Source organism: Tinamus guttatus, unplaced genomic scaffold (assembly GCF_059628265.1).
Source record: "Tinamus guttatus ecotype Peru unplaced genomic scaffold, ASM5962826v1 Tinamus_guttatus_pri_ptg000990l, whole genome shotgun sequence".
In the NCBI taxonomy this organism is placed as follows: Eukaryota; Metazoa; Chordata; class Aves; order Tinamiformes; family Tinamidae; genus Tinamus; species Tinamus guttatus.
In genome coordinates, this window is record NW_028289524.1 from 33,220 (window position 1) to 57,692 (window position 24,473).

Consider the following 24,473-nt stretch of genomic DNA (forward strand, 5'->3'; position numbering starts at 1 on the left):
GGCAAGGGGCGGGGCCAACACTCCCCTCAGCCAATCAGACGCCGTCAAAACAGGCGGCTCCAATGTTGAGGCGCGCCAAGCGGTGTGTGTGGTGCTGCGCTGTGTCCCTCCGCCCCCGCGGGCCGGGACTAGCGGCCGCAGAGAAAAGAGTCCGCGCGGGGAGGCGGCCGGCGGCGCTCGGCGGGGGCAGGCGGGAGCCGCGCGGGCTGGCGGCGCGGCGGGGAGCAGCGGGAGCAGCGGGGGGCAGCGGGCAGGAGGCGGCGCGGCCACGAGAGGGGCGGGGCGGGGCGGAGGGATCCACAGAGAGCGCCGCAGCGGCGGCGGCGCGTGGAACGGGCGCCAGAATTGGCAGTGTCCTCGCGCGTCGCTTCGGGCTGTTGTGACGGTTTGTGGTTCGGAGCCATGTCGGTGCTGCGGTCCCACTGCACGCTGGATGGCAACGCGACGCCCCGCGGGGACCCCCGGCCTTTGGACTCTGACGAGGAGGCCGCTGCTGAGTTCCCCCCGCCCCGGGCCTGCAGCTGCCGCCGTCTTGGATGGCACCGGGGACGTGTCCTCCACGGAAGAGGAGGAGGCGGCGCGGAGAGCGCAGGAGCAGGGGATGAGCGTGGGGAAAGGGTGCAGGCGGCTGTGGGAGGGCGGCCCGGAGCGCGCGGAGGGGTCGGGGGCAGTCCCACGGCAGCCCCTCGCCCGCCCCCTCCAGCCGTGGGACCCTGGGACAGGGCCGCCTGCGAGGGAAAACGGAGCCTTGAAAGGAAGTTTCCACAGGGCTGGAGCGGCTGCGGCTGGAAAAGCCCCTGCTCCGCATCCGCCCATAGCAAAGGGCATCAGCATCACCCAAACGGATGCGTTTTTGCTGCACAAGGAGGGCAGCTCCAGGCAGCCTGAACTGATCCCTGCTAACAGACAGTCCCTGAGCTGCCTGCAGCGCCGGGAAACGCTCCAAAGTGGGTTTGAGTACCACAATTCAGCCCAGTTTGCTTCCTGATCTCAGCTTGCTTTGGTTAGCTCCATTCCTGAAAAAGAAAAGTCGTACTAGAAAGACCCTAGAAACTTTTTAAGACAACCAAGGTGACACATACATGGAGAGTTTGTATCATTTTAATGGCATACGTACATCAAAAATATTGTTTGACATGGGCTGTTTTATCTGTAACTGCTTTCCAGCTGGGCAATGGGAGTTACCTGTGACACACGCTCCAGGGAAATGTGGAGAGTTACCACTTGGGGTGCTTTTAAACAAAGCAGCACTTAGAAATAGCCCAAAATGGTTTAAATTCTTCTTCTTTTTTAAACAACCTAAGGGCAAAACCTTAGAAATCGCGTTTCCAAAGGGGGTTACGTGTCCGTGCTGTCTACATCCCGGTGTTGTTACCACTCCTAAGCAAACAATTTCCATTGGAAAAGCTCGTTGATTTTAATACATCTTTCCAAATGTGGCAGCCCCCCACGTTCTTCCCAGGCAGGGCTCTTCCCAATGGGATGTTCCGTGCCGCCGTGGCGACGGAGGGCCCAGCGGATACAAACCCAAACTCTGCTCTTGCGGGGAGCCCTGCCCTGGAGCCCTGCTTGTTGTGCAGCCCAGTTTCCACACGGCAGAGCTAGAGGGGTTTTAGTTGCTTAGGTTGGTTGTGTGTTGATAAATAAACCCTTCCTTTGAACGCTGCTCCTCGTTTGAATGTTTCAGGAGTGGTTGAACCTGGTGGCCCTGTGGAGGTGCTGATGTTTTTTCCCTGGCTCTGTATTGAAGCCGAACAGGTTTTCATGCTTACTTCATCTACAAGAAAAGCTGAGGGGGAAATGTTAGCTTTGATATATATAAATATATTGACATATTTTTAATGTGTTATTTTTCTGAAAGCTACTTATGGGTGCAGAAGTGGATCAGGATTTACCAGCTGTTAGTTGCCCCTCTACAAGTCAGGAGAGTTTTAGAACCAAAGTGCCTCAGTCAGTCAGAACTTCCTTCTTCGCTGACTATACATGATTCACATAAATATATTTGAATTTCCTTCTTTTCTTAGGAACCTTCATTAAGAAAATATCACAACAAAAATACTTCATCTTCAATGGAGGAAATGCTTCCGTCCCTTTCAGAAACTTCGTCCTCAGACTTGCTTGCCCCCTTTTCCTTTGCAATGGAATATAACTTTACCAGGTAATATATTTCTATGTTTCGGCTTCTACGACCATGGGTCTCTGTTTGATGACCAACAGCTAGTGGGGAACGATGGTACTCATCTTAGCAAGAGGGGCACACGTCTCTTTGCAAAAAGGCTGGCCAACCTGGTTAGGAGGGCTTTAAACTAGGCAAGAAGGGGGAAGGGGAGTGGCACACTGACGCGGCAAGCAGTACCGCACAGCCCAGGTCAGATGGCGTCCAGCAGGAGTATGGTAGTGGGGAAGTGAGGATAGGAAATGATCACAGAGGGTCCTCTTTCACCCCTCCTGGGAAACCTGTGGCCTCTGTTGCTTCCCTGAAATGCCTGTATACCAATGCGCGAAGCATGGGGAATAAGCAGGATGAACTGGAGATCTGTGTGCGGTCCCAGCGTCATGATCTCATCGGAATCACAGAGACGTGGTGGGATAGCTCGCACGACTGGAGCGCTGCCATGGAAGGCTATGTGCTCTTTAGGAAGGACAGGCTGGGAAGGCGAGGTGGTGGAGTTGCTCTTTATGTGAGAGAGCAACTGGAATGCATGGAGCTCAACCTGGGAGTCGAGGATGAGCGAGTTGAGAGCTTGTGGGTAAGGATTAGAGGGCAGGCTAATGTGGGAGACACTGTGGTGGGTGTCTGCTACCGGCCACCTGACCAAGACGAGGAGGTTGATGAGGCCTTCTATAGGCAGCTGGATGTTGCCTCACGGTCACAGGCCCTGGTTCTCATGGGGGACTTCAACTACCCCGACATCAACTGGGAGGACAACACAGCCAGGCATAAGCAGTCCTGGAGGTTCCTGCAGAGCGTCGACGATAACTTTTTGACGCAGGTTGTGGAGGAGCCGACGAGGAGAGGTGGGCTACTGGACCTCGTGCTATCAAATAGGGAGGGCCTAGTAGGAGATGTGAAGGTGGGGGGTACCCTCGGCTGCAGTGACCATGAGTTGGTGGAGTTCAGGATTCAACGAGGAGGAGGCAGGGCTGTAAGTAGCCTTGCGACGATGGACTTCAGGAGGGCCAACTTTAGCCTCTTCAGAGACCTCCTCGGTAGAATCCCGTGGGCTAGTGCTCTAGAAGGCAGGGGGGCCCAAGAGAGCTGGTTAGTTTTCAAGCGGCACTTTCTCCACGTCCAGCAACAGTGCATCCCTGTGTGTAGGAAGGGAGGCAGAGGGGGCAGGCGACCTGCGTGGATGAGCCGGGAGCTTGTGGCTATGCTCAAGCAGAAGGCAGCGGTATACAGAATGTGGAAAAAAGGACAGGCCCCCTGGGAGAAATACAGGAACGTAGTCAGGGAGTGCAGAGATGCGACAAGGAAAGCTAAGGCACGTCTGGAAGGCAAGCTGGCAAGGGACGTTAAAAATAACAAAAAAAAAATCTTCAAATACATTAACAGCAAAAGGAAGATCAGGGAAAACGTGGGTCCGCTGCAGGACGGGATGGGCACCTTGGTTACAAATAACACAGAAAAAGCAGAGTTGCTCAATGCCTTCTTTGCTTCGGTGTTTACCAAGGGCAGCCCTTTAGAGCCCCAGGCCCTAGAGGCAAGAGAAGAAGCTGGTGGAGAGGAAGACTTGCCCTGGGTAGAGGAAGATTGGGTCAGAGAGCACCTAAGGAACCTCGATACCCACAAATCCATGGGCCCTGATGGGATGCACCCCAGAGTGCTGCGGGAGCTGGCAGATGCCATAGCTAAGCCGCTCTCCATCATCTTTGAAAGATCCTGGAGAACGGGGGAGGTGCCGGAAGACTGGAAGAAGGCCAATGTCACGCCAGTCTTCAAAAAAGGCAAGAAGGAGGACCCAGGCAACTACAGGCCAGTCAGCCTCACCTCCGTCCCCGGAAAAGTGATGGAACGGCTCATACTGGCTGTTGTCTCCAGGCACATGGAGGACAAGAAGGTGCTCAAGAGTAGTCAGCATGGATTCACCAAGGGAAAATCTTGCCTGACTAACCTGATAGCCTTCTATGATGAAATGACCGGCTGGATAGACGAGGGGAGAGCGGTGGATGTTGTCTATCTCGACTTCACCAAGGCTTTTGACACCGTCCCTCACAACATCCTCCTGGGCAAGCTCCGGAAGTGTGGGATAGATGAGTGGACAGTGAGATGGATTAGGAACTGGCTGGATGGCAGGGCCCAGAGAGTGGTGATCAGCGGTGCAGAGTCTAGTTGGAGGCCTGTGGCTAGTGGGGTCCCCCAGGGGTCAGTCCTTGGTCCAGTCCTGTTCAATTTATTCATCAATGACCTGGATGAAGGCACAGAGTGCTCCCTCAGCAAGTTTGCTGATGATACCAAACTGGGAGGAGTAGCCGATACCCCAGAGGGCTGTGCTGCCATCCAGAGGGACCCGGACAGACTGGACAACTGGGCGGTGAAAAACCTCATGCAATTCAACAAGGCCAAGTGCAAGGTCCTGCACCTGGGGAGGAATAACCCCAGACACCAGTACAGGCTGGGAACCGACCTTCTGGAGAGCAGCTCTGCGGAGAAAGACCTGGGTGTCATGGTGGACGACAAGTTGACCATGAGGCAGCAGTGTGCCCTCGTGGCCAAGAAGGCCAATGGGATCCTGGGCTGCATTAAGAAGAGCATCTCTAGCAGGTCGAGGGAGGTGATCCTGCCCCTCTACTCAGCCCTGGTGAGGCCGCATCTGGAGTACTGTGTCCAGTTCTGGGCTCCACAGTACAAGAGGGATGTGGAGCTGCTGGAGAGAGTCCAGCGCAGGGCTACAAGGATGATCAGGGGCCTGGAACATCTGCCCTATGAGGAGAGGCTGAGGGAGCTGGGCCTGTTCAGCCTGGAGAAGAGAAGGCTGAGAGGGGATCTAATCAGTGTATATAAATACCTCAAGGGAGGGAGTGCAGAGGACGGGGATGGTCTCTTTTCAGTGGTGGCCACTGATAGGACTAGAGGAAATGGCCGGAAACTGAAACATCAAAAATTCCATAGGAACTTAAGGAAAAATTTCTTAACAGTGAGGGTGACAGAGCACTGGAACAGGCTGCCCAGAGAGGTTGTGGAGTCTCCTTCTCTGGAGATCTTCAAAACCCGCTTGGATGCAGTCCTGTGCCACGTGCTCTAGGTGTCCCTGCGTATGCAGGGGGGTTGGACTAGATGATCTCTAGAGGTCCCTTCCAACCCTAAGCATTCTATGATTCTATGATTCTATGATTCTATGATTCTATGATTCTATGTTTCCTATGTCTGGTCAGTTAATACCTTTAAAAACGAAGTGTAATAGCATATACAGTGAAGGGTGCTATGCTAAATTTGCAGCTGAAATGCTACCAAGGAAGCATGATTACATTAACCTTAATGTGAGCACCCCAGAAGTGGAGTGACTTTTCCAGAGAAGGTCATCCGCTCCTATAAAAATCCTACCTCTTTTGCGACCTCTCTTGGGATCTCTCTTTCACTTGATTGCTGATTAGTCATGTCACTGAAGGGTGCTTCAGGGTCCTTAAGGACTTTTCAGATCGGTGGGAATTAGAGAATAATCACGACTATTCCTGTGGTGGTCTGAGGGCATTAAGAAAACTTTCTGTTGGCCACTAGTTTTTTTTGCAGAGCAATAGTTGGGGATTAGTGCCGAGATGACCGTGCAGATATTGGCTGACATTCAGCCACTGAAATTCTCTAGCTTTGGATTTGAAGGCAGAGCCCCCCTCCAAACATCTCAGACTATTTAATTGTGTGGAGTAGAAATCATTTACTTAAAACATAGAGATAATTTATTTGAAAGGAGACTCTGCCTGGTCATTTTAGTGGTTTTTTAGTCTCCTGTGTCCCATGATTAAACAGTTTTTAGTTATTTAACTTGATATTTGGGTGAAACAAAGTCCTTGTTTATATGCAAAATTCAAAAAAATGGCTTGTAATTAGTGCATATAAAGAAGCTGACAGCATTCTTAGCTATCCACTAAAATCCACTGTGATCTCAGGAATCCACTAGAATCCACTGTGATCTCAGTATTTAAATATGATACATGGTGTTTACAATATATATACTTAATTTGGTATACCATCTATTTTGTAGTCTGTAGTGATTTTAAAGAACTCTGAGAATTTAATCTATGTAAAAAATATTTGTTCCAATATTCACAGGCAGAAACAGACACCTCACGACAGAGATTCCTTGTCCTCCTCGTCCTCCCCATCCTCCTCCTCTGACGAATCTGGGGAGCGTTTTGAGACACGGAGGAAACGCAACGGAAATCCCAGGTTAATGGAATTAGAGCATGGGGAGAGGAGGAATCTGGTAAAGAGGAGGAGCATCTCCCTAACTGTAAAGTGTTATTCTCTGAATCTTGTACAGATTCTAAATTGTAGCAATATTTAATCGTATCGAAGGAACTGGGGATTGTCACTCAGCACTCTCGAGTTGTATTTCTAGAGTGATTCTTTTTCAGGCATGGCATTTGGGGGAGCTCACCCAAATTTTTTAATGTAAAATTCTACCTTTCTTTTCCTTTACAGTAGCTTATTTAGAAAGAAACCCACTCTAGCATGAAGTTTAAAATAGAGAAAAAGTGTTTTTGCTACTTAATATCTTTTCATATCATTTGTTGTATTAAGTATTTAGCAAATATGTTTTCAGGTAGATGTTTCTGAAATGTCTGTCTTTTGTTACACACACTCGCTTTCCAACACTTAAAAGTCTTCCAGCTTTCCTTTCAGTTCCAAGGAGCCTTTCTCTTTCCTCTTAATTCCAAGCAGGTGTCTTCCCATTAACATTTGGAAAGAAGACTAAAAGGGGATTCGTGAGGATCAAAGGAACATGAGAGCAAGTCTGGCTGATGCCAGTGCAATGCAAATAGATAGTGCCGTAAGTGAATTTAACTCATTGTGTTAGGAGCATGTTTCCAGGGTTTCTGATGGAACCTTCTGTAGGCTGCAGCTTTCTTTAATGTGTGAACTTCTGTTGACTTGATCTTTAGGTCCGATTTGATGGTGTGGGTGGTCTTTGTGAGCACATTGCAGTGTTAAAAGAGATGGTGATTTTGCCACTGCTTTATCCAGAAGTCTTTGAGAAACTCCAAATTCAGCCCCCAAAGTAACACACCTTTACAAAACGCTAATTCAGCTGTTTGGGGGAGGATGTTAAACCGAGGTATCAATATATTTTTTGTGCTTCAAACGTTTGGGCGTCATTGAGTTTTTTGTGGAGTTTTTTTAGTAGTAAAAATAAATTATTTAAAGTGTATAAAATTTTGAGTAAGTGCAGGTTCAAAATGTAAGCAAAAGCCTTTGGACGTGTCCTGCTGGACACTGCCCTCTCTCCAGAAGAGAGTGGGGGTGTGAGTTTGTTAATCCCCTTGGCTAGTTTTGCTTATCGGCATGTGAAATTCTTTAGAAACACAAAACTTCCTCCTGTACTGGCTTTTCTCACAGTTTAGCTGTTCCTGCTGTTCTGGATATGAAGGGGTTTGGTTCGGAGGAGGGAGTTGATCATCTTAGGGATGGGGGTAGAAATGGGCGTTTTTGACAATTTTGTGTTATGTGAATCTCTCTCTATTACAGAGGCTGCTTATTCTACAGCCCCCCAGGGACTGGAAAGACCCTGGTTGCCTCGGCCTTTGCCAATGAGTGCAGCCAAGGTGGCAGGAGAATCTCCTTTTTCATGCGAAAAGGTGCTGACTGCCTCAGTAAGTGGACAGGGGAGTCGGAGCGCCAACTTCGTTTGCTCTTTGAGCAGGTAAGGTTGCTGTGTGCTCTGGCAGAGCTGGGACTGTCATTTTTTGTGATGAACATTTTGGAGGAAGACTTGCCTTTTTTCCTTGTATTTTATTTATTTATTCTGCCCATTTCTAACACTGAAATGGAAACATTGGTGTTCTCTTTCTCAATGCCTCTGTACTTTGGATCGGGGAGTTGAAATCTTGGAGATGTGCTGGGAAAGATTTAAAAAACAAACAAGAGAGAACTCCCAAAAATCCTCAAACCAAGTCTTTTTTCCCCACCAAAACCACAGAAGAGGTTGGAAGAGATAATGGCTCAGATTCAAACAGGTGCAGGCTGAGAACACGTCACTCCATTAGCTCAGTTATTAGAGATCTCTGCTGCTCTAAAAATCTAATTCCAATGAAGTTGCAACCACAGTGCATTGCATGCATTTCCTCTTAGAGCAGCACCATTTTACTTGGGTCATATTCCTGTATCCCTGTTTTGTTCCAGGCCCATCAATTTCGTCCTTCCATCATTTTCTTCGATGAAATTGATGGTCTTGCTCCCGCGCGCTCGAGCAGGCAAGACCAAAACCACAGGTACAACATTTTATTTTATTTATTTATTTATTTTTACATCTACAAATAATGTGCCTTATCTTTGAGGAAAGAAGACCAAAACCTGTTTATATATGAAATAATGTCCTGCAAACCTGTAGCTCATTATACTCAATTTCATGTCACTTTAAGCAACAGTTTAAAAGCATTCCCTAAGCTTGATACCAGCATAACATTTAAGTGACCTTATCTATTTTTGAGAGCCTTCAGATAAGTCCTCTCGCTCACCAGCATCTTCATGAGCAAAAGCTTGTCCTTTTTCAGGGATCACTAGAGAATATAATGCATAATTGAACAAAATTTGCTAACCCAGTGAAGCAAAATAATATATATATATTTTTTCTGCTAGCTCAATTGTATCAACACTGCTGGCACTTATGGATGGGTTGGACAGCAGAGGAGAAGTCGTCATCATTGGAACCACCAACAGGCTGGATTGGATAGATCCTGCACTACGCACAGCCGGGCGCTTTGAGCGAGAATTCCTTTTTAAACTGCCAGATAAAGAGGTAGGAACTTGCACTCAATCCTGGTGCTCATCCAGCAAATCTTTCTTGCTGACAAAGCCGTGTCACAACACGGTGTCGTGGAGCAGGTAAGCGGGAATGCAGCCCCGTGCAGCTCACACACAGGAGCAGTATCCTGAGAGACCGTCCTGGTGCGGAGGGTGGACACGGTACGAAAGAAGAGGGACAAGCCCTAGGGAACTCATTATCCCAAATAAAACTGAGAAAGTTTAAAAGCAGCTTTTCACTGAAATCACTGTTTCTAAGCAATGAAAAAATGGGTATATAGCAAACCAAAGTATTAAAAAAAGAAAAAGAAGCTCCACGTGAAGCTGCTTCTTTTGTTCTGGCTGTTGCTAGTTAGCCAGACTATCTTGACTATTATTAGTTTTTTTTTTCGTTTGTTTGTTGGTGTTAATTAGCACTTCTTGGGAAAAGGATAAAGTGGAGTATGACTGGAAGCAAGTAAAAATGCACCAAGCAGTGTATTTAACGAAACAGTGTATTTAACATAAGCATTTGCCTTCTGTTTCCGTCCAGTTTCTGGATCAGTGATACTAGCTTGAATCACAGTTGCTTTTTGTAGCAATTGCAGTAATTTGAACCAGGGCTAGGACTATTTTGCTTGAATGAACTGCCAGAAGAGCAAACTAGTGAGTCTGTCATCGTGATATCTTGCTACATTTGAGATAATTTTCTTTGAGGAAAAAAACTTTTCTTTCCAGTTTTCTAATGTTTGTTTTTCCCAAGATCATTAGGGCTCCTACTTGTCAGAACTTAATTTTTGTAGAAGCTTTCCTTGCCTTTTGGCCTTAGGTCCCCAGAAAGAGTTTAACGAAACAAACAGAAATATTAAGCTTTGAAAAGAAGGAGGGAATTCACTACAGTTTAAAAATCCCAGAAATTGAAAATAGTGTCTTGCCTTAATCTATTAATGTGAGGGGTTCTGCCTCTGCCTTTTGACTCAAGACAAGCTATAATGCAAGCACTTTGTTTCTAGGCTAGAAAAGAGATTTTCAAGATTCACATATGAAACTGACCCCTAAACCATGTGACACGTTCCTTCACGAGCTGGCTGAAAAACCTGCTGGTAAGTTCAAAAATCAAGTGAGTTCCTGCATGTGACTGAGTCTGCAGGAGTTAGAGCTCGTGGCGCACAGCAGGGGGGAACCAGGCTCTTGCACCTTGCTGCACAACTAGCCAGGGAGCCAGCTGCGTGTCCTCCAAGCCATCAGAGTGAGACACTTCCATCAACTTATTGCTTTCCTTTCTGTCTCTCCAAACAATGTGTGGCTTTTGGGGCATCTTCCTGGGAGAAAAGTTTTGCTTAGAAGGTTCAGGAGAAAAGTTTGGCTGATTTGTAAGCATGCAGGCCGGCTAAAAAAGCCTCTGTAATGCAGCAGCACTTTTCACATTTCCTATTAGACTGTTTGTTTGCTGTTTGTTAGGACCAACAGCAAGGTAGGACCATAACATGTACAGCTGGTTAAAACCAAATGTTGTTTTAGCTATCATCATTTTACCTCATATTAATTTAAGTATTTGTGGATCACGTTGTGCGATGTACCCTCAGATATACAGAAGCCCTGAGAGACTGCAGCTAGACATCTCTTAAATTAAAATAACAGCAAAAGAGAGAGCTTTAGGAGAGCGTTGTAGAGTCTTGTGCAATCTCTTTAGATCTGCGGTAGGATGAAGTCTTCAAAAACAGCATTTAATATGAGCCCATCCCAGGGAGAAATAAGACTCTTTAATTTCTTCACAAAGTTGTCCCAAGTCTTTATCCATTTCTTCCTTCACTATAGCATGGGCAACACCTCTCAGAGCACAAGCTTTGTCTCTAATGAGACAATCTGAAATTTGACAGTCAGAACTGAGTGTTTGCAACTAGCTAAGTGAAATACTTGATTTGGATCATACGGAAAAGATGCAAAAGCGCTTTGGGAAAAGAGTTCAAGTTATTTCAGTGAATAGTTTTGGCAGAATAACATAAAAGTTAATAATCAAGGCAGAGGCACTACATCTTAATTAGTCCCGATTGCACATAATTTCATCTCTAAATAATTTAACGCTACACTAATTTTTAAAGTGGCAGGAAATGCTCTCTGTGGCTTTTTCAAGTGAGCTAATCCCAAGTCCACTGTAAAGAGACAACTCTTCTCAATCTGCTCAAGGGGCTCTTTCAAAGGGCTTTGAAGAGACACACTGGAAGAGAGAAGAAAAGCAGCAGGAAGGTGGGAAGCATGTGTGGGACAGCGAAGGGAACAGGCATGCAGAGCAGGATTTGCTTCATTTAGCTTCAGAACATCCCAATAAATACATTGGATTGAGCCACCCAAGACAGGCTCTGCTCTGGGCAGCAGGAATTTGACTGCCGGAATTGCCCTTTGCAAGTATCTGCTCTAGGCATCTCCTTTAGGAGGAGATATCTGCAGCAGAGCTAATTTTGTCTTTACTCGGAGTGTGAGAGAAGCCTCAAGACTAGTTTAGATGAGGATACCTCTGTTTAGACTATTCATGTCAGGAGCCTGGAAGGGAAAGACGAGGAATGCCTGGAAGAACAGGGCCCTTGCTGATACACAGCTGTATTAAAATTACAACTAAGTCTGAAGTATATGCCCCCATTTTAACAGACTTCTTCAGTAAATTAAATGAGAAAAAGAGGGACTTGGAGGTTTTGGGGGAAAGATGAAACCACATGTCATTTATGGCTGATCCTATCCTGGGGAGCCAGAGACAAAAGGGCGGGCGGAATCTTGAACTGTTTTTGCAAACATCTGCTGTTCTCCTGTTCCCAGAGGAACCACTGACAGCCAACAAACATGTAGCAGAAGCTTTAGGCTTTATTCAAACAACCCCAAAGAAATCTGACTGTTTTTTTCACAACTGTAGCATATCTACATATCAAAGTCTTTCCCCAGGTAAACTGTGGTGGTATCTGGTCTGACTTTCTAGGAGGAAACCAGGACTTTCAGTGATATTCAAAAAAGGATATTGAAAAACCTCAGGGAGTTAGCAAATTGAAATACAAAACACTTTTTGCTCCTCCAAAAAGAAATCCTTTTAGTGCAATGCTAAAGATAAGCCTTTTGCTAGAGCACACCAACACTGGGCAGTTAAAAATACACCCAGACAGTACAGTATTACAGACCCAGAGCAGTTTACCTCATCTGCATCAACAGGGTTTGTGAAGGCCTTGAAACGTCTGTCAGTAGCAGGTCTGAGAGTAACATCCCTTAAGAAAATGCTAAGTGCACCAAGGGACTCCTCCTCCTGCTCCTCTGCCCCTTGCGTTTCTCCCTGTGGTGGTTCCCGAGGTTCAGGCGGCGGCGCCGCCGGCAGCACTTCCAGGGCCTGCCGAGCTTAGGGAACCAGAACAGTTTATTGCATCGGCAGCGCTCAAATAGGAGCACACAGTTACTGATAGGAAACCCACGACCAAAACAAATACTCTAAGACTGTTAACATACAGTTAGCAAATTTTTATCTACAGAATAGGCTCACCTGCTTTCTTTCTAGATGCAGGAGGTTGGAGCAGCTTGATTTAAAATTAAGTCCTCAAAAAAGGACTCTTGTTCATTGGATGCACTGGCAAAGTGATGACATCCCCCACCTTTGAGGTTTCCTGCTGAAGTGGAAGCAAGTCCTTTGACTCACAAAATAACTGAGACAAACGTTTTCAGTACTGCTTTGTGGCTAAGCAAAATTAAAGGATTTAGAAGGGTGCCCTTGTAATAAAAGGATCCATTTGCTTGAGGGAGGACAGTGTTCATATACTTAAAGGATTCATAAAATGAAACTGAATAAAAGAATTGGGAAAAGTGTTGATAGAAATACCTCCTCTCGGAGATCCATGTACGATATGCCTGCTGTTGCAAGCAACAAAACTGAACCAAATGCTGGAATGTTCTCTAGTAACGTTGTAAAAGTAGTTTTCAATGCAACGCCAGCTGTTTCCCACCATACATCGATCCGTGGAATATAAATTATACTCGGTGCTGTCCTCTGAGCTTCTCAGATAAACTAGTAAAATGAAAGCTTTGGTTAGAGCAATGAACCAGGGAGCACAGGCTGCTAATAAATAACTATGCATCAAACTGACCTAACAAAATAGAAGTGCGTGAAGAAAAAGTACCAAAAAGAAAAAAAAACTCACCATGAAAAAATTATTAGTAGCAGAGTAAAATTTCTGCTTTGACTCAATATTTGATAGAGCTACACAGACAGAGATCCAGATTGCTGCCTGATTGCAAGACTGCTTACATGTAATTTTCTTCTAAAGAGCCTCACGACACGATAGAACATCTGTGCTTACATGTCCATCTCTCATAAGAGGTCAAAATGTTATAATATAGTAACAAAGTACATTAAAAGCAGACCACCTCCATTAACAGTTTCACTTACCTCACTTGAGCAGTTTACTGACAGTCAATGAATCTCATAAGATTAAAGGAAGAAGGAAAGATACCTGTGCACATATTTCCTCTGATGATGAGGCACTAGCAAACAGAACTGGCAGGTCCAGGGTGTAAACTGGAAACTTTTCCAGAGTGTGTGTGACTGCGGGTGCCAGGTGGGAGCTTTGGCCACGGTCTGGGTCTCCAGAGAGCAAGAGCCTTGGCCTGTGGCATGTTGGCTGGTGAGAAGCATTTCTAGAACAAAATTAGAAAATAGCAAGTTTAAAACACATAGTGATGAATAAAGATATAAATGTTAATTTGCGCTGTTTCAAGTTTCTCTTCAGAGAAGACATAAGCAACATAATCTGTTTCCAAGGACACAGCAAGCTGAAGATTTTGAACCTAAAAGGGGATAGGCATTTACCTCTTGAAGTCGAGGAATTTTTTCTTCTTTTGACAAGACTTTTTAGGAAAAGTCTCCTTATCTTCAAAGGCTGAAAGTGACTCCTCATCACTCCAAATGAAATCGCTTGCTAAAATAGTGTTCATATCAACTGGAAGACAAGAAGGGTTTGTTAACTTGCCTGGATAGTCTGCATGTCTCTCACTCTAATACAGCTCCCCAAGCAGCGCTGAAACCCACTTATCTTCTATTTCTCCCTTGGATGGGCTCACACTAAATCCTACTTTTGAAGACTTGATCCTACTGCAGATCTAAAGAGATTGCACAAGACTCTACAAAGCTTTCTTAAAGCTCTCTCTTTTGCTTCAATTTTAATTGAAGAGACGTCTTGCTGCAGTCTCTCAGGGCTTCTGTATATCTGAGGGTACATCGCACAACGTGATCCACAAATACTTAAATTAATATGAGGTAAAATGATGATAGCTAAAACAACATTTGGTTTTAACCAGCTGTACATGTTATGGTCCTACCTTGCTGTTGGTCCTTCTTAAGGACAAGTTCTGTGTGGGGAAATACTCTCTGCAGGACTCGTAAAATTCTCTTAAAAATCTTATTAAGCAGTGGTTTGAAAATGGGGGATAATGCTTGTCCGGGCAAAGCTGCAGACCTCTGTGAAGCTGGTACATTTTTTTCCATAGCCATGAAAAACTCTTTTGCTGTTATTTTAACTGAAGAGACATCTAGCTGCAGTTTCTCAGGGCTTCTGTATACCTGAGGGTAGCAGCACCGCAAAGCACAGAGGGCGGCTTCAGCACATGCAGACTTGATATCAGCACCACAGTATCCTAATAAAACAAAACATCAAATGGAGCATTATGTCGGGCTCAGGCAACACAGAATGGTCAAGCTGCCAAAGTGCAACATGTGAAGACTTTGCATGCAGTTTGCAAACACACAATCTAATAGGAAATGTGAAAGTGCTGTTGCACTACAGAGGTTTTGTTAGCCACCCTGCATGCTTACAAAACAGCCAGACTTTTCTCCTGAACCTTCTAAGCAAAACTTTTCTCCCGAGGAAGATGCCCCAAAAGCCACACATTGTTTGGAGAGACAGAAAATAAAACAGTAAGTGGATGGAAGTGTCTCACTCTGATGGCCTGGAGGACACGCAGCTGGCTCCCTGGCTAGTTGTGCAGCAAGGTGCAAGAGCCTGGTTCCCCCCTGCCGTGCGCCACGAGCTCTAACTCCTGCAGACTCAGTCACATGCAGGAACTCACTTGATTTTTGAACTTACCAGCAGCTTTTTCAGCCAGCTCGTGAAGGAACGTGTCACGTGGTTTAGGGGGTCCAGTTTCGTGTGGAATCTCGAAAATCTCTTTTCTAGCCTAGAAACAAAGTGCTTGCATTATAGCTTGTCTTGAGTCAAAAGGCAGAGGCAGAACCCCTCACACTAATAGATTAAGGCAAGACATTATTTTAAACTTGTAGAAATTTTAAAGTGTAGTGAATTCACTCCCTCCTTTTCAAAGCTTAATATTTCTGTTTGTTCCATTAAACTCTTTCTGGGGACCTAAGGCCAAAAGGTAAGGAAAGCTTCTATAAAAAGTTAGTTTTGACAAGTATGAGACCTAATAATCTAGGGGAAAAAAATAGAAAACTGGAAAGAAAAGGTTTTTTCCTCAAAGAAAATTATCTCAAATGTAGGAAGATATCATGATGACAGACTCAGTAGTTTGCTTTTCTGTCAGTTCATTCAAGCAAAATAGTCCTAGCACTGATTCAAATTGCTGGAATCACTACAAAGAGCAGCTGTGATTCAAGCTAGTATCACCGTGAGTGAGTTGAGTTGCTTGAGTGAGTCAAGTGAGTTGAGTGTGTTGAGTTGCTTGAGTGGGTTGAGGGAGCTGAGTTGCCTAAGTGAATTGCGTCGTTTGAGTGAGTTGAGTTGCTTGAGGGTGTTGAGTGAGTTGAGTTGCTTAAGTGAGTTAAATGAGTTCAGTGAGTTGAGTGTGTAAAGTTGCTTGAGTGAGTTCAGTCAGTTGAGTTGCTTGAGTGAGTTGTGTTTGACTTCCTTGGGTGAGTTGCTTGAGTGAGTTATGTTGCTTGAGTGAGTTGAGTGGGTTCAGTGAGTTGAGTGAGCTGAGTTACTTGATTGTGTTGAGTTGCTTGAGTGAGTTGCCTGAGGTGAGTTGATGGAGTGAGTTAAATTACTTCAGTGAGTTGAGTGAGTTGGGTTTTTTGAGTGGGTTGAGTTGCCTGAGTGAGTTGAATTACTTGAGTGTATTGAGTTCCTTGAGTGAGTTATGTGAGTTGACTTACTTGAGTGAGTTGAGTGAGTTCTGTTGCTTTAGTTAGTTGAGTGAGTTGAGTGCGTTGAGTTGCTTGAGTGAGTCGAGTGTGTCGAGTGAGTTGTGTGAAATGAGTTGCTTGAGTGACTGGAGTGAGTCGAGGGAGTCGAGATGCTTGAGTGAGTTGAGTGAGTTGAGTTGCTTGAGTGATTTGAGTTGCTTCACTGAGTTGAGTGAGTTGAGTTGCTTGAGTGAGTTGAGTGAGCTGAGTTTCCTGAGTGAGTTGAGTTGCTTGAGTGAGTTGAGTTGCTTGTGTGAGTCGAGTTGCTTGAGTGAGTGGAGTAGGTCAAGTTGCTTCAGTGAGTCAAGTGAGTTGAGTGAGTCGAGTTGCTTGAGTGAGTCGGGTGGGTTGAGTGGGTTGAGTTCCTTGGGTGAGTAGATTGAGTTGAGTTGCCTGAGTTGCTTCAGTGAGTTGAGTTGCTTGAGTGAGTTTAGTGACTCGAGTGGGTTGAGTTGCTTGAGTGAGTCCAGTGAGTGGAATGAGTCGAGTGTGTCAAGTGAGTTGAGTGTCTCGAGTGAGTGAAGTGAGTCGAGCGAGTTGAATGAATTGTGTGAGTCGAGTGAGTCGAGCTGCTTAAGTGAATCAAGTGAGTTGAGTTGCTCGAGTGAGTCAAGCGTGTCAAGTGAGTTGAGCTGCCGGAGTTCCTTGAGTGAGTTGAGTTGCTTCAGTGAGTTGAGTGAGCTGAATTGCTTGAGTGAGTTGAGTTGCTTCAGTGAGTTAAGTGAGCTGAATTGCTTGAGTGAGTTAAATGAGTCCAGTGACTTGAGTTACTTGAGTTGCTGGAGTGAGTTGATCTGCTTGAGTGAGTTGCTTGAATTGAGCTAGCAGAAAAAAATATATATATATATACACATATATAATTTATGTACAAACAGGTTTCGGTCTTCTTTCCTCAAAGATAAGGCACATTATATGTAGATGTGGAAAAAAAAAAAAAAAAGGTTGTGCCTGTGGGTTTGGTCTTGCCTGCTCAAGCGCACGGGAGCAAGACCATCAATCGATGATGGAAAGACAAAATTGATGGGCCTGCAACAAAGCAGGGATACAGGAATATGACCCAAGTAAAATGGTGCTGCTCTAAGAGGAAATGCATGCAATGCACTCTGGTTGTAACATCATTGGAACGAGATTTTTAGAGCAGCAGAGATCTCTAATAACTGAGCTAATGGAGTGACATGTTCTCAGCCTGCACCTGTTTCCCTCTGAATCTGAGCCATTATTTCTTGCAACATCTTCTGTGGTTTTGGTGGGGAAAACAATCTTGGTTTAAGGATTATTTGGGGTTCTTTTGTTGTTTGTATATCTTCCCCCAAACAGCTGAATTAGCGTTTTGTGAAAGTGTGTTGCCTTGGGGGCTGAATTTTGAATTTCTCAAAGACTTCTGGATAAAGCAGTGGCAAAATCCCCATCTCTTTTAACACTGCAATGTGCTCACAAAGACCACCCACACCATCAAATCAGACCTAAAGATCAAGTCAACAGAATAAGTTCACGCATTAAAGAAAGCTGCAGCCTACAAAAGGTTCCATCAGAAACCCTGGAAACATGCTCCTAACACAATGAGTTAAATTCACTTACGGCACTATCTATTTGCATTGCACTGGCATCAGCCAGGCTTGCTCTCATGTTCCTTTGATCCTCACGAATCCCCTTTTAGTCTTCTTTCCAAATGTTAATGGGAAGACACCTGCTTGGAATTAAGAAGAAAGAGAAAGACTCCTTCTAACTGAAGGGAAAGCTGGAAGACTTTTATTTTTAAGTGTTGGAAAGCAAATGTGTGTAACAAAAGACAGACATTTCAGAAACATCTACCTAAAACATATTTGATACATACTTAATACAACAAAGGATATGAAAAGATATTAAGTAGCAAAAACGCTTTTCCTCTATTTTAAACTTCATGCTAGAGTGGGTTTCTTTCTAAACAAGATACTGTAAAGGAAAAGAAAGGTAGAATTTTACATTAAAAAGTTTAGGTGAGCTCCCCCAAATGCCATGGCTGAAAAAGAATCACTCTAGAAATACTGCTCAAGAGTGTTGAGTGACAATCACCATTTCCTTCGATATGATTAAATATTGCTACAATTTAGAATCCATACAAGATTCAGAGAATAACACTTTGCAGCTAGGGAGATGCTCCTCCTCTTTAGCAGATTCCTCCTCTCCCTATCATCTCATTCCATTAATCTGGAATTGCCGTTGCCGTTGCCTTTCCTCCGTGTCTCAAAACGCTCCCCAGATTCGTCAGAGGAGGAGGATGGGGAAGATGAGGAATCTCTGTCGTGAGGTGTCCATTCCTGCCTGTGAATATTGAAACAAATATATTTTAAAAAGTTCAAATTCTCAGGGTCCTTTAGAATCACTACAGACTACAAAATAGATGTTATATAAAATTAGGTATGTTTTTTTATAAACGCCATGTGTCATATTTAAATACTGAGATGATAGTGGAGTCTTCTAGCTAAGAATGCTATTGGCTTCTTTATATGCACTAATTACAAAGCATTTTTTTTGAATTTTGCATATAAACAAGGACTTTGTTTCACCCAAATGTCAAGTTAAACAGTTTTTAATTATTTATTTTAATCATGGGACATAGGAGACTAAAAATCCACTTAAATGACCAGGCAGACTCTCCTTTTTAATAAGTTAATTCTATGTTTTAAGCAAATGATTTCTACTCCTCACAATTAACTAGTCTGAGATTTTTGGAAGGGGGCTCTGCCTTCAAATCCAAAGCTTGAGAATTCTAGTGCCTGAATGTCAGCCAATATCTGCATGGTCATCAATCCCTGACTATTGCTCTGTAAACAACTAGTGGCTAACAGAAAGTTTCCTTAATGCCCTCAGTCCATCACAGGAATAGTCATGCTTATTCTCTAATTCCCACCGATCTGAAAAGTCCTTAAATCACCCTTTAGTGACCTGACTAATCAGCAGTCATTAAACTAGTCAGTTTAGTGACATGACTAATCAGCAATCAAGTGAAAGAGAGATCCCAGGAGAGGTCGCAAAAGAGGTAGATTTTTTATAGGAGCGGATAGCTTCTCTGGAAAAGTCACTCCACTTCTGGGGTGCTCACATTAAGGTTAATGTAATCACAGTTCCTTTGTAGCATTTCAGCTGCAGATTTAGCATAGCACCCTTCACTGTATATGCTATTATACTTCCTCTTTAAAGCTATTAACTGACCAGACATAGGAAACATAGGAATGTATTACCTGGTGAAGTCATATTCCATCACAAAGGAAAAGGGTGAAAGTAAGTCTGAGGACGATAACGTATCTGAAAGTGCTGGAAGCATTTCTTCCATTGAACCTGAAGTATTTTTATTGCGTTATTGTGTTAATGAAAGTTCCTAAGAAAAGAAGGAAATTCAAATATATTTATGTGAATCATGTACAGTCAACAAAGAAGGAAATTCTGCCTGACTGAGGCACTTTGGTTCTAAAACTCTCCTGACTTGTGGAGGGGAAACTAACAGCTGGTAAATCCTGATCCACTTCTGCACCCACAAGTGGCACCCACAAGAAAAAAAAAAAAAAAACACGTTAAAAAACACATTAAAAATATGTCAATATATATATATCAAAGCTAACATTTCCCCATCTTACAGATGAAGTAAGCATGAAAACCTGTTCAGCCATAATATAGAGCTAGGGAAAAAACTTCAGCACCTCCACAGGGCCACCAGGTTCAACCACTCCTGACAAACTTCCAAACGAGGAGCACCATTCAAAGGAGGGGTTTATTTATCAACACACAACCAACCTAAGCAACTAAAACCCCTCTAGCTCTGCCGTGTGGAAACTGGGCTGCACAACAAGCAGGGCTCCAGGGCAGGGCTCCCCGCAAGAGCAGAATTTGGGTTTGTATCCGCTGGGCCCTCCATCGCCATGGCGGCGTGGAACATCCCATTGGGAAGAGCCCTGCCTGGGAAGAACGCGGCGGGCTGCCACATTTGGAAAGATGTATTAAAATCAACGAGCTTTTCCAATGGAAATTCTTGTTTAAAAAAAAAAAAAAAGAATTGTAACCATTTTTTCTAAATGCTATTTCTAAATGCTGCTTTGTTTAAAAGCACCCCAAGTGGTAACTCTCCACATTTCCCTGGAGCGTGTGCCACAGGTAACTCCCATTGCCCAGCTGGAAAGCAGTTACAGATAAAACAGCCCATGTCAAACAATATTTTTGATGTACGTATGCCATTAAAATGATACAAACTCTCCATGTAAGTGTCACCTTGGTTGTCTTAAAAAGTTTCTAGAGTCTTTCTAGTATGACTTTTTTTTTTCAGGAATGGAGCTAACCAAAGCAAGCTGCGATCAGAAATGGAGCATTTCCTGGCGCTGCAGGCAGCTCAGGGACTGTCTGTTAGCAGGGATCAGTTCAGGCTGCCTGGAGCTGCCCTCCTTGCGCAGCAAAAATGCATCCGTTTGGGTGATGCTGATGCCCTTTGCTCTGGGCGGATGCGGAGCAGGGGCTTTTCCAGCCGCAGCCGCTCCAGCCCTGTGGAAACTTCCTTTCAAGGCTCCGTTTTCCCTTGCGGGCGGCCCTGTCCCGGGGCCCCACAGCTGGAGGGGGCGGGCGAGGGGCAGCCCTGGGGCCGCCCCCGTCCCCTCCGCGCGCTCCGGGCCGCCCTCCCGCAGCCGCCCGAACTCGGCGGCGGCCTCCTCGTCAGAGTCCAAAGGCGGGGGGTCCCTGCGGGGCGCCGCGTCGCCATCCGGTGCCCAGGGGGACCACAGCACTGCCATAGAACTGCCCCACCAGCATATAAAAGTACGATTATGACCATTCTTATTAATGAGACAGGGAATCCTTTAGATTAGGTAATCGAGAAAATACAGCAGCTGGGCGACCTTGGGGAATGGGGCCCCCAAGGAGGAGGGGCTGAGAATTGAAATAATCCCCAAGGCGACGAAAACAGAATTTCTCAAAATGAAAGGTTTACCGCTTTATTAAGAGATGGAGCGTCTTGTGGTAAGATTGATGATATCTCAACCCCCGATTTATAGAAGATGTATAAACAGAGAGGGCTGAATAAGCCCAACAAGAAAGTGCAGAATCCTAAAGCAGGAAAACCAGGAACAACTCAGCCTATGGCCCCCCGCCCTGGAGCCTCGATGGGGCTTCAGATCCCCTTGAGGACCAGATTCCTGGGGAGAAGGAGGATTGGGAGCCGTACTCTGACTTGTATCCATGGAAAGAGGGTAGGGAAATAGTTCAGCATAGGAAACAAGAACAAAGTGACAGCCAAGCTCCAATGTGAGGGGCACGGAAGGACTGGCAACCCATGAAGAGCTTCAGAAAAGTAAAAATGCCCCCTGCGCAGATTTGTGCCACAACTAAATCGGTGGCTGTGAAACAGTCCAAGATTCTGGGGGTGGCATGAAGACATTTCATAGACCGTTAGAGACCTAGTGGATGCAGGACTCTTAAAACTCACTACCACAGCTTGGAATAACCCTGTGTGGCCCATCAAAAGGAGTGATGGTCATGGAGAATGACTGTGGATTTCAGAGAATTAAACAAACACACCTCAGCTCTTACAGGAGCTGTACCAGATTTTCTCACCTTGATAGAAAAAATTCAGAAGCATTGGGAGCTCGGTATGCAGTAATTGATTTGGCTAATGCCTTCTTTACCATACCCATTTGGATCAGTTTGCCTTTACTTGGCAGGGGCGACAATATACATTTACCAAGTTGCCGTAGGGGTGGTTGTTAACTGTGGATCACAAGAAAGAGAAAGGCTGGGAATTAATCCTACCAAAATTCAAGGACCGTCCCAGACAGTGAAATTTTTAGCAATTCAATGGCATTGTGGGCATCGAGAGATACTACACAAAGCTTGACAGAAAATTTTAGATTTTGCAGTGCCACAAAACCAAAAAAGAGGCACAAACATTCATCGGATTATTTGGTTTTTGGAGACAACATATCTCACAGTTAGGACAAGTCTTAACCACGCTGGACAAATCTTAACCGCACTGTATAAAGTAACAAGGAAGAAATATGAATTAGAATGGGGAAATGGCTCGCATCAGATGTGTTGCTTTCTTGGGAACAGATAAGTGAGAAAGACCATCAGGTATTGCTGCAAGCACTGGGAATTGAACAAAATAATGTATCCCTCGCTCCTAGTTGCACCCAGGCCCAGATGTGGGTGCACAGTGTCATTGCAGGTATACTGAGAGACGGAGAGAACAGAGCCCTCCCCATCAAGATCCGACAAATTGTGTGGGACGTGGACATGAAGAAAGAGTGACAGCTTCAGGCGTGCTGGAGACCTGTGAACTTCACCCATGACCAGGTCCTCAATGCAGTTATCGTCTACGTACTGATTGTGGCAGATGCCACCATTGAGAAGGTTTATCCCATTGCAGCCCTGTGAATTAACATCAATGAATCTGTACTCTACCTGCCTCCTGACCAACCAATGTGGGCAAGGGTGTCGATAAAAAATGGCAATCGGTAGATCTAGAAGCCTGCATGTTAGAATGGGAACTGGGGTTCGTATGCAAAGATGATGCCCTTAAGGCGAGCAGCGTTTGCTTTGATACCAAAGAGGGTGTGTGCCATTTTGGGATCAATCTGCAGAGTAATAATAAAACTGCATTAGTTTATGTAGGGAAAGGATGTGTATGTTTTAGAACAATGTGTAAATACGTGCTAATTAATGGAATTTATAACCGGACCATGTTTATTGACTCTAATACATGTGCTTGCGATGTAGTTATTATTAGAGGCTGAGATTTTGTGTATAAGCCACCTGTGTTTACCAGTCAATTGTTAATTAGAAACTATACCCTATATCATGGCATAAACGCGACCCCAATCAGTATGGATTTGTTGCTTGTAAAAGAGATGTTAGAGCATGCAAAGTTACAACAGCTGTTAAAAAGCGCTAAGGCAGAGGCTTAAAAGATCCTAATAATCCTTATGATTGTTATTCCTTGTTTAGTTCCTTGTGGTGGACAATGAATTAAGAGTGCAATACAAGGAATGCGGGTGGCAGTCACATCTGAAGAAACGGATACACCAACAATATATACCCCACTCGTAAAACAGCCATGATTAACCTGTAAGTCAAAGGACCAAATGCAGTGCTAGAGCCTGAACCCCAGGCCCAGGTAGGAGTTGACTTACAGCTGAATACGGCTCTGCCTTTGTAGGCTTATGCTAACTGGCGCACAGGCCTGCCAGACTGCTTATGCCACCCTGCACGGTAGGACACACCTTACCCCAAGTCCTCTGGAACCCCAGGAGATCAGTCTGCTGGGGTCCTCGCGAATGGATTCCTGTGTATATTTCAACTATGCTGGTAAAAAACAATCTCAAGTCCAGAATGTTAATTCGCCACTGCCTACCTATCAAAACAACACTATGTAGTGTAATCATGCAAGTGAAAATGCATCAGAATCAACTAACGCCCAGATAGCCTTGCTGCCTGGGGTATTTCTTATCTTTGGTGATAGAGCATGGGGTACTCTCCCCTCCCACTTGCATGGAGGGCCTTGTAGTCTGGGGTGCTTGACGATCCTGACGCCAGACATAGCCATGATATTAAATCGAACAAAGATGCATCACTACCACAGGGCAAAGAGATGGGCACATGCATTTAATGACCAGTGTAGTGACAAAGTAACATCCTGGAACCCTGGTGAAATAATCACTGCATCTGTTTTTGTGCCAGGTGTTGCCGCTGCGGCCGCTCATAATCACCTCACTCAGCTTGGATGCTGGCTTGCTAAACAAAATAACACAGCATTGCTGGCTCTCTCCAGCCTATTGAGGGACGTGGACTCAGTCCCACGTGCCACTCTGCAAAAACAGGGCAGCTATCGACTTTCTGCGTTTAGCTCAAGGACATGGGTGTGAGGATTTTGACGGCCTGTGCTGTATGAACCTATCTGATCATTCAAAGGCAATCCACAAAAGCATCCAAGAGCTGCAACAGCTAAGGAAGAGGCTCAGAATAATGGACGGGTGGAACCCCTTTGAGGGACTCTTCCCTGATTTGGGCCCTTGGCTAAAAAGTCTGTTGGTTGTTGCCGCAATGCTATTCTTAATCATTTTTGGGATTATGCTTTGTGTCCCATGCTTGTTAAAGTGAATGCAATCCGTTGTTAAACATGCTCTGAAGCAACCAGTGCAAAACAAAAAAGGGAAGGATATGGGAGAAGACACTGAAGTGGCCCATCTCTTAAGCCTGATACTGCATAGACCCTGGTCCAGCGAGCAAGGCCTGATAACCGAGAAACCATGAGCGTAGATGCGACAAACTGAACAGCCTTTTGCTTAGCCATATAGTGGCTAAACAAGTAGCCACTATAGTGGAGGAGATGGAGGATGGTGATGGAGAATGATC

At 45.1% G+C, this 24,473-nt stretch overlaps 1 protein-coding gene and 1 pseudogene across 1 annotated transcript; one reads left to right on the forward strand and one right to left on the reverse strand.

Moving 5' to 3' along the window:
- Nucleotides 1-6,971: 6,971 nt before the first annotated feature.
- LOC148590929 (ATPase family AAA domain-containing protein 2-like) lies at nucleotides 6,972-9,044 on the forward strand. Its single transcript, XM_088538299.1, has 5 exons — nucleotides 6,972-6,989; nucleotides 7,102-7,217; nucleotides 7,685-7,859; nucleotides 8,339-8,427; nucleotides 9,041-9,044. The coding sequence occupies exons 1-5, from the start codon at nucleotides 6,972-6,974 to the stop codon at nucleotides 9,042-9,044; spliced, it is 402 nt and encodes a 133-aa protein (XP_088394425.1).
- Nucleotides 9,045-13,771: 4,727 nt separating this feature from the next.
- Nucleotides 13,772-24,473, reverse strand: part of LOC148590930 (ATPase family AAA domain-containing protein 2-like) — a 376,234-nt pseudogene continuing 365,532 nt past the window's right edge.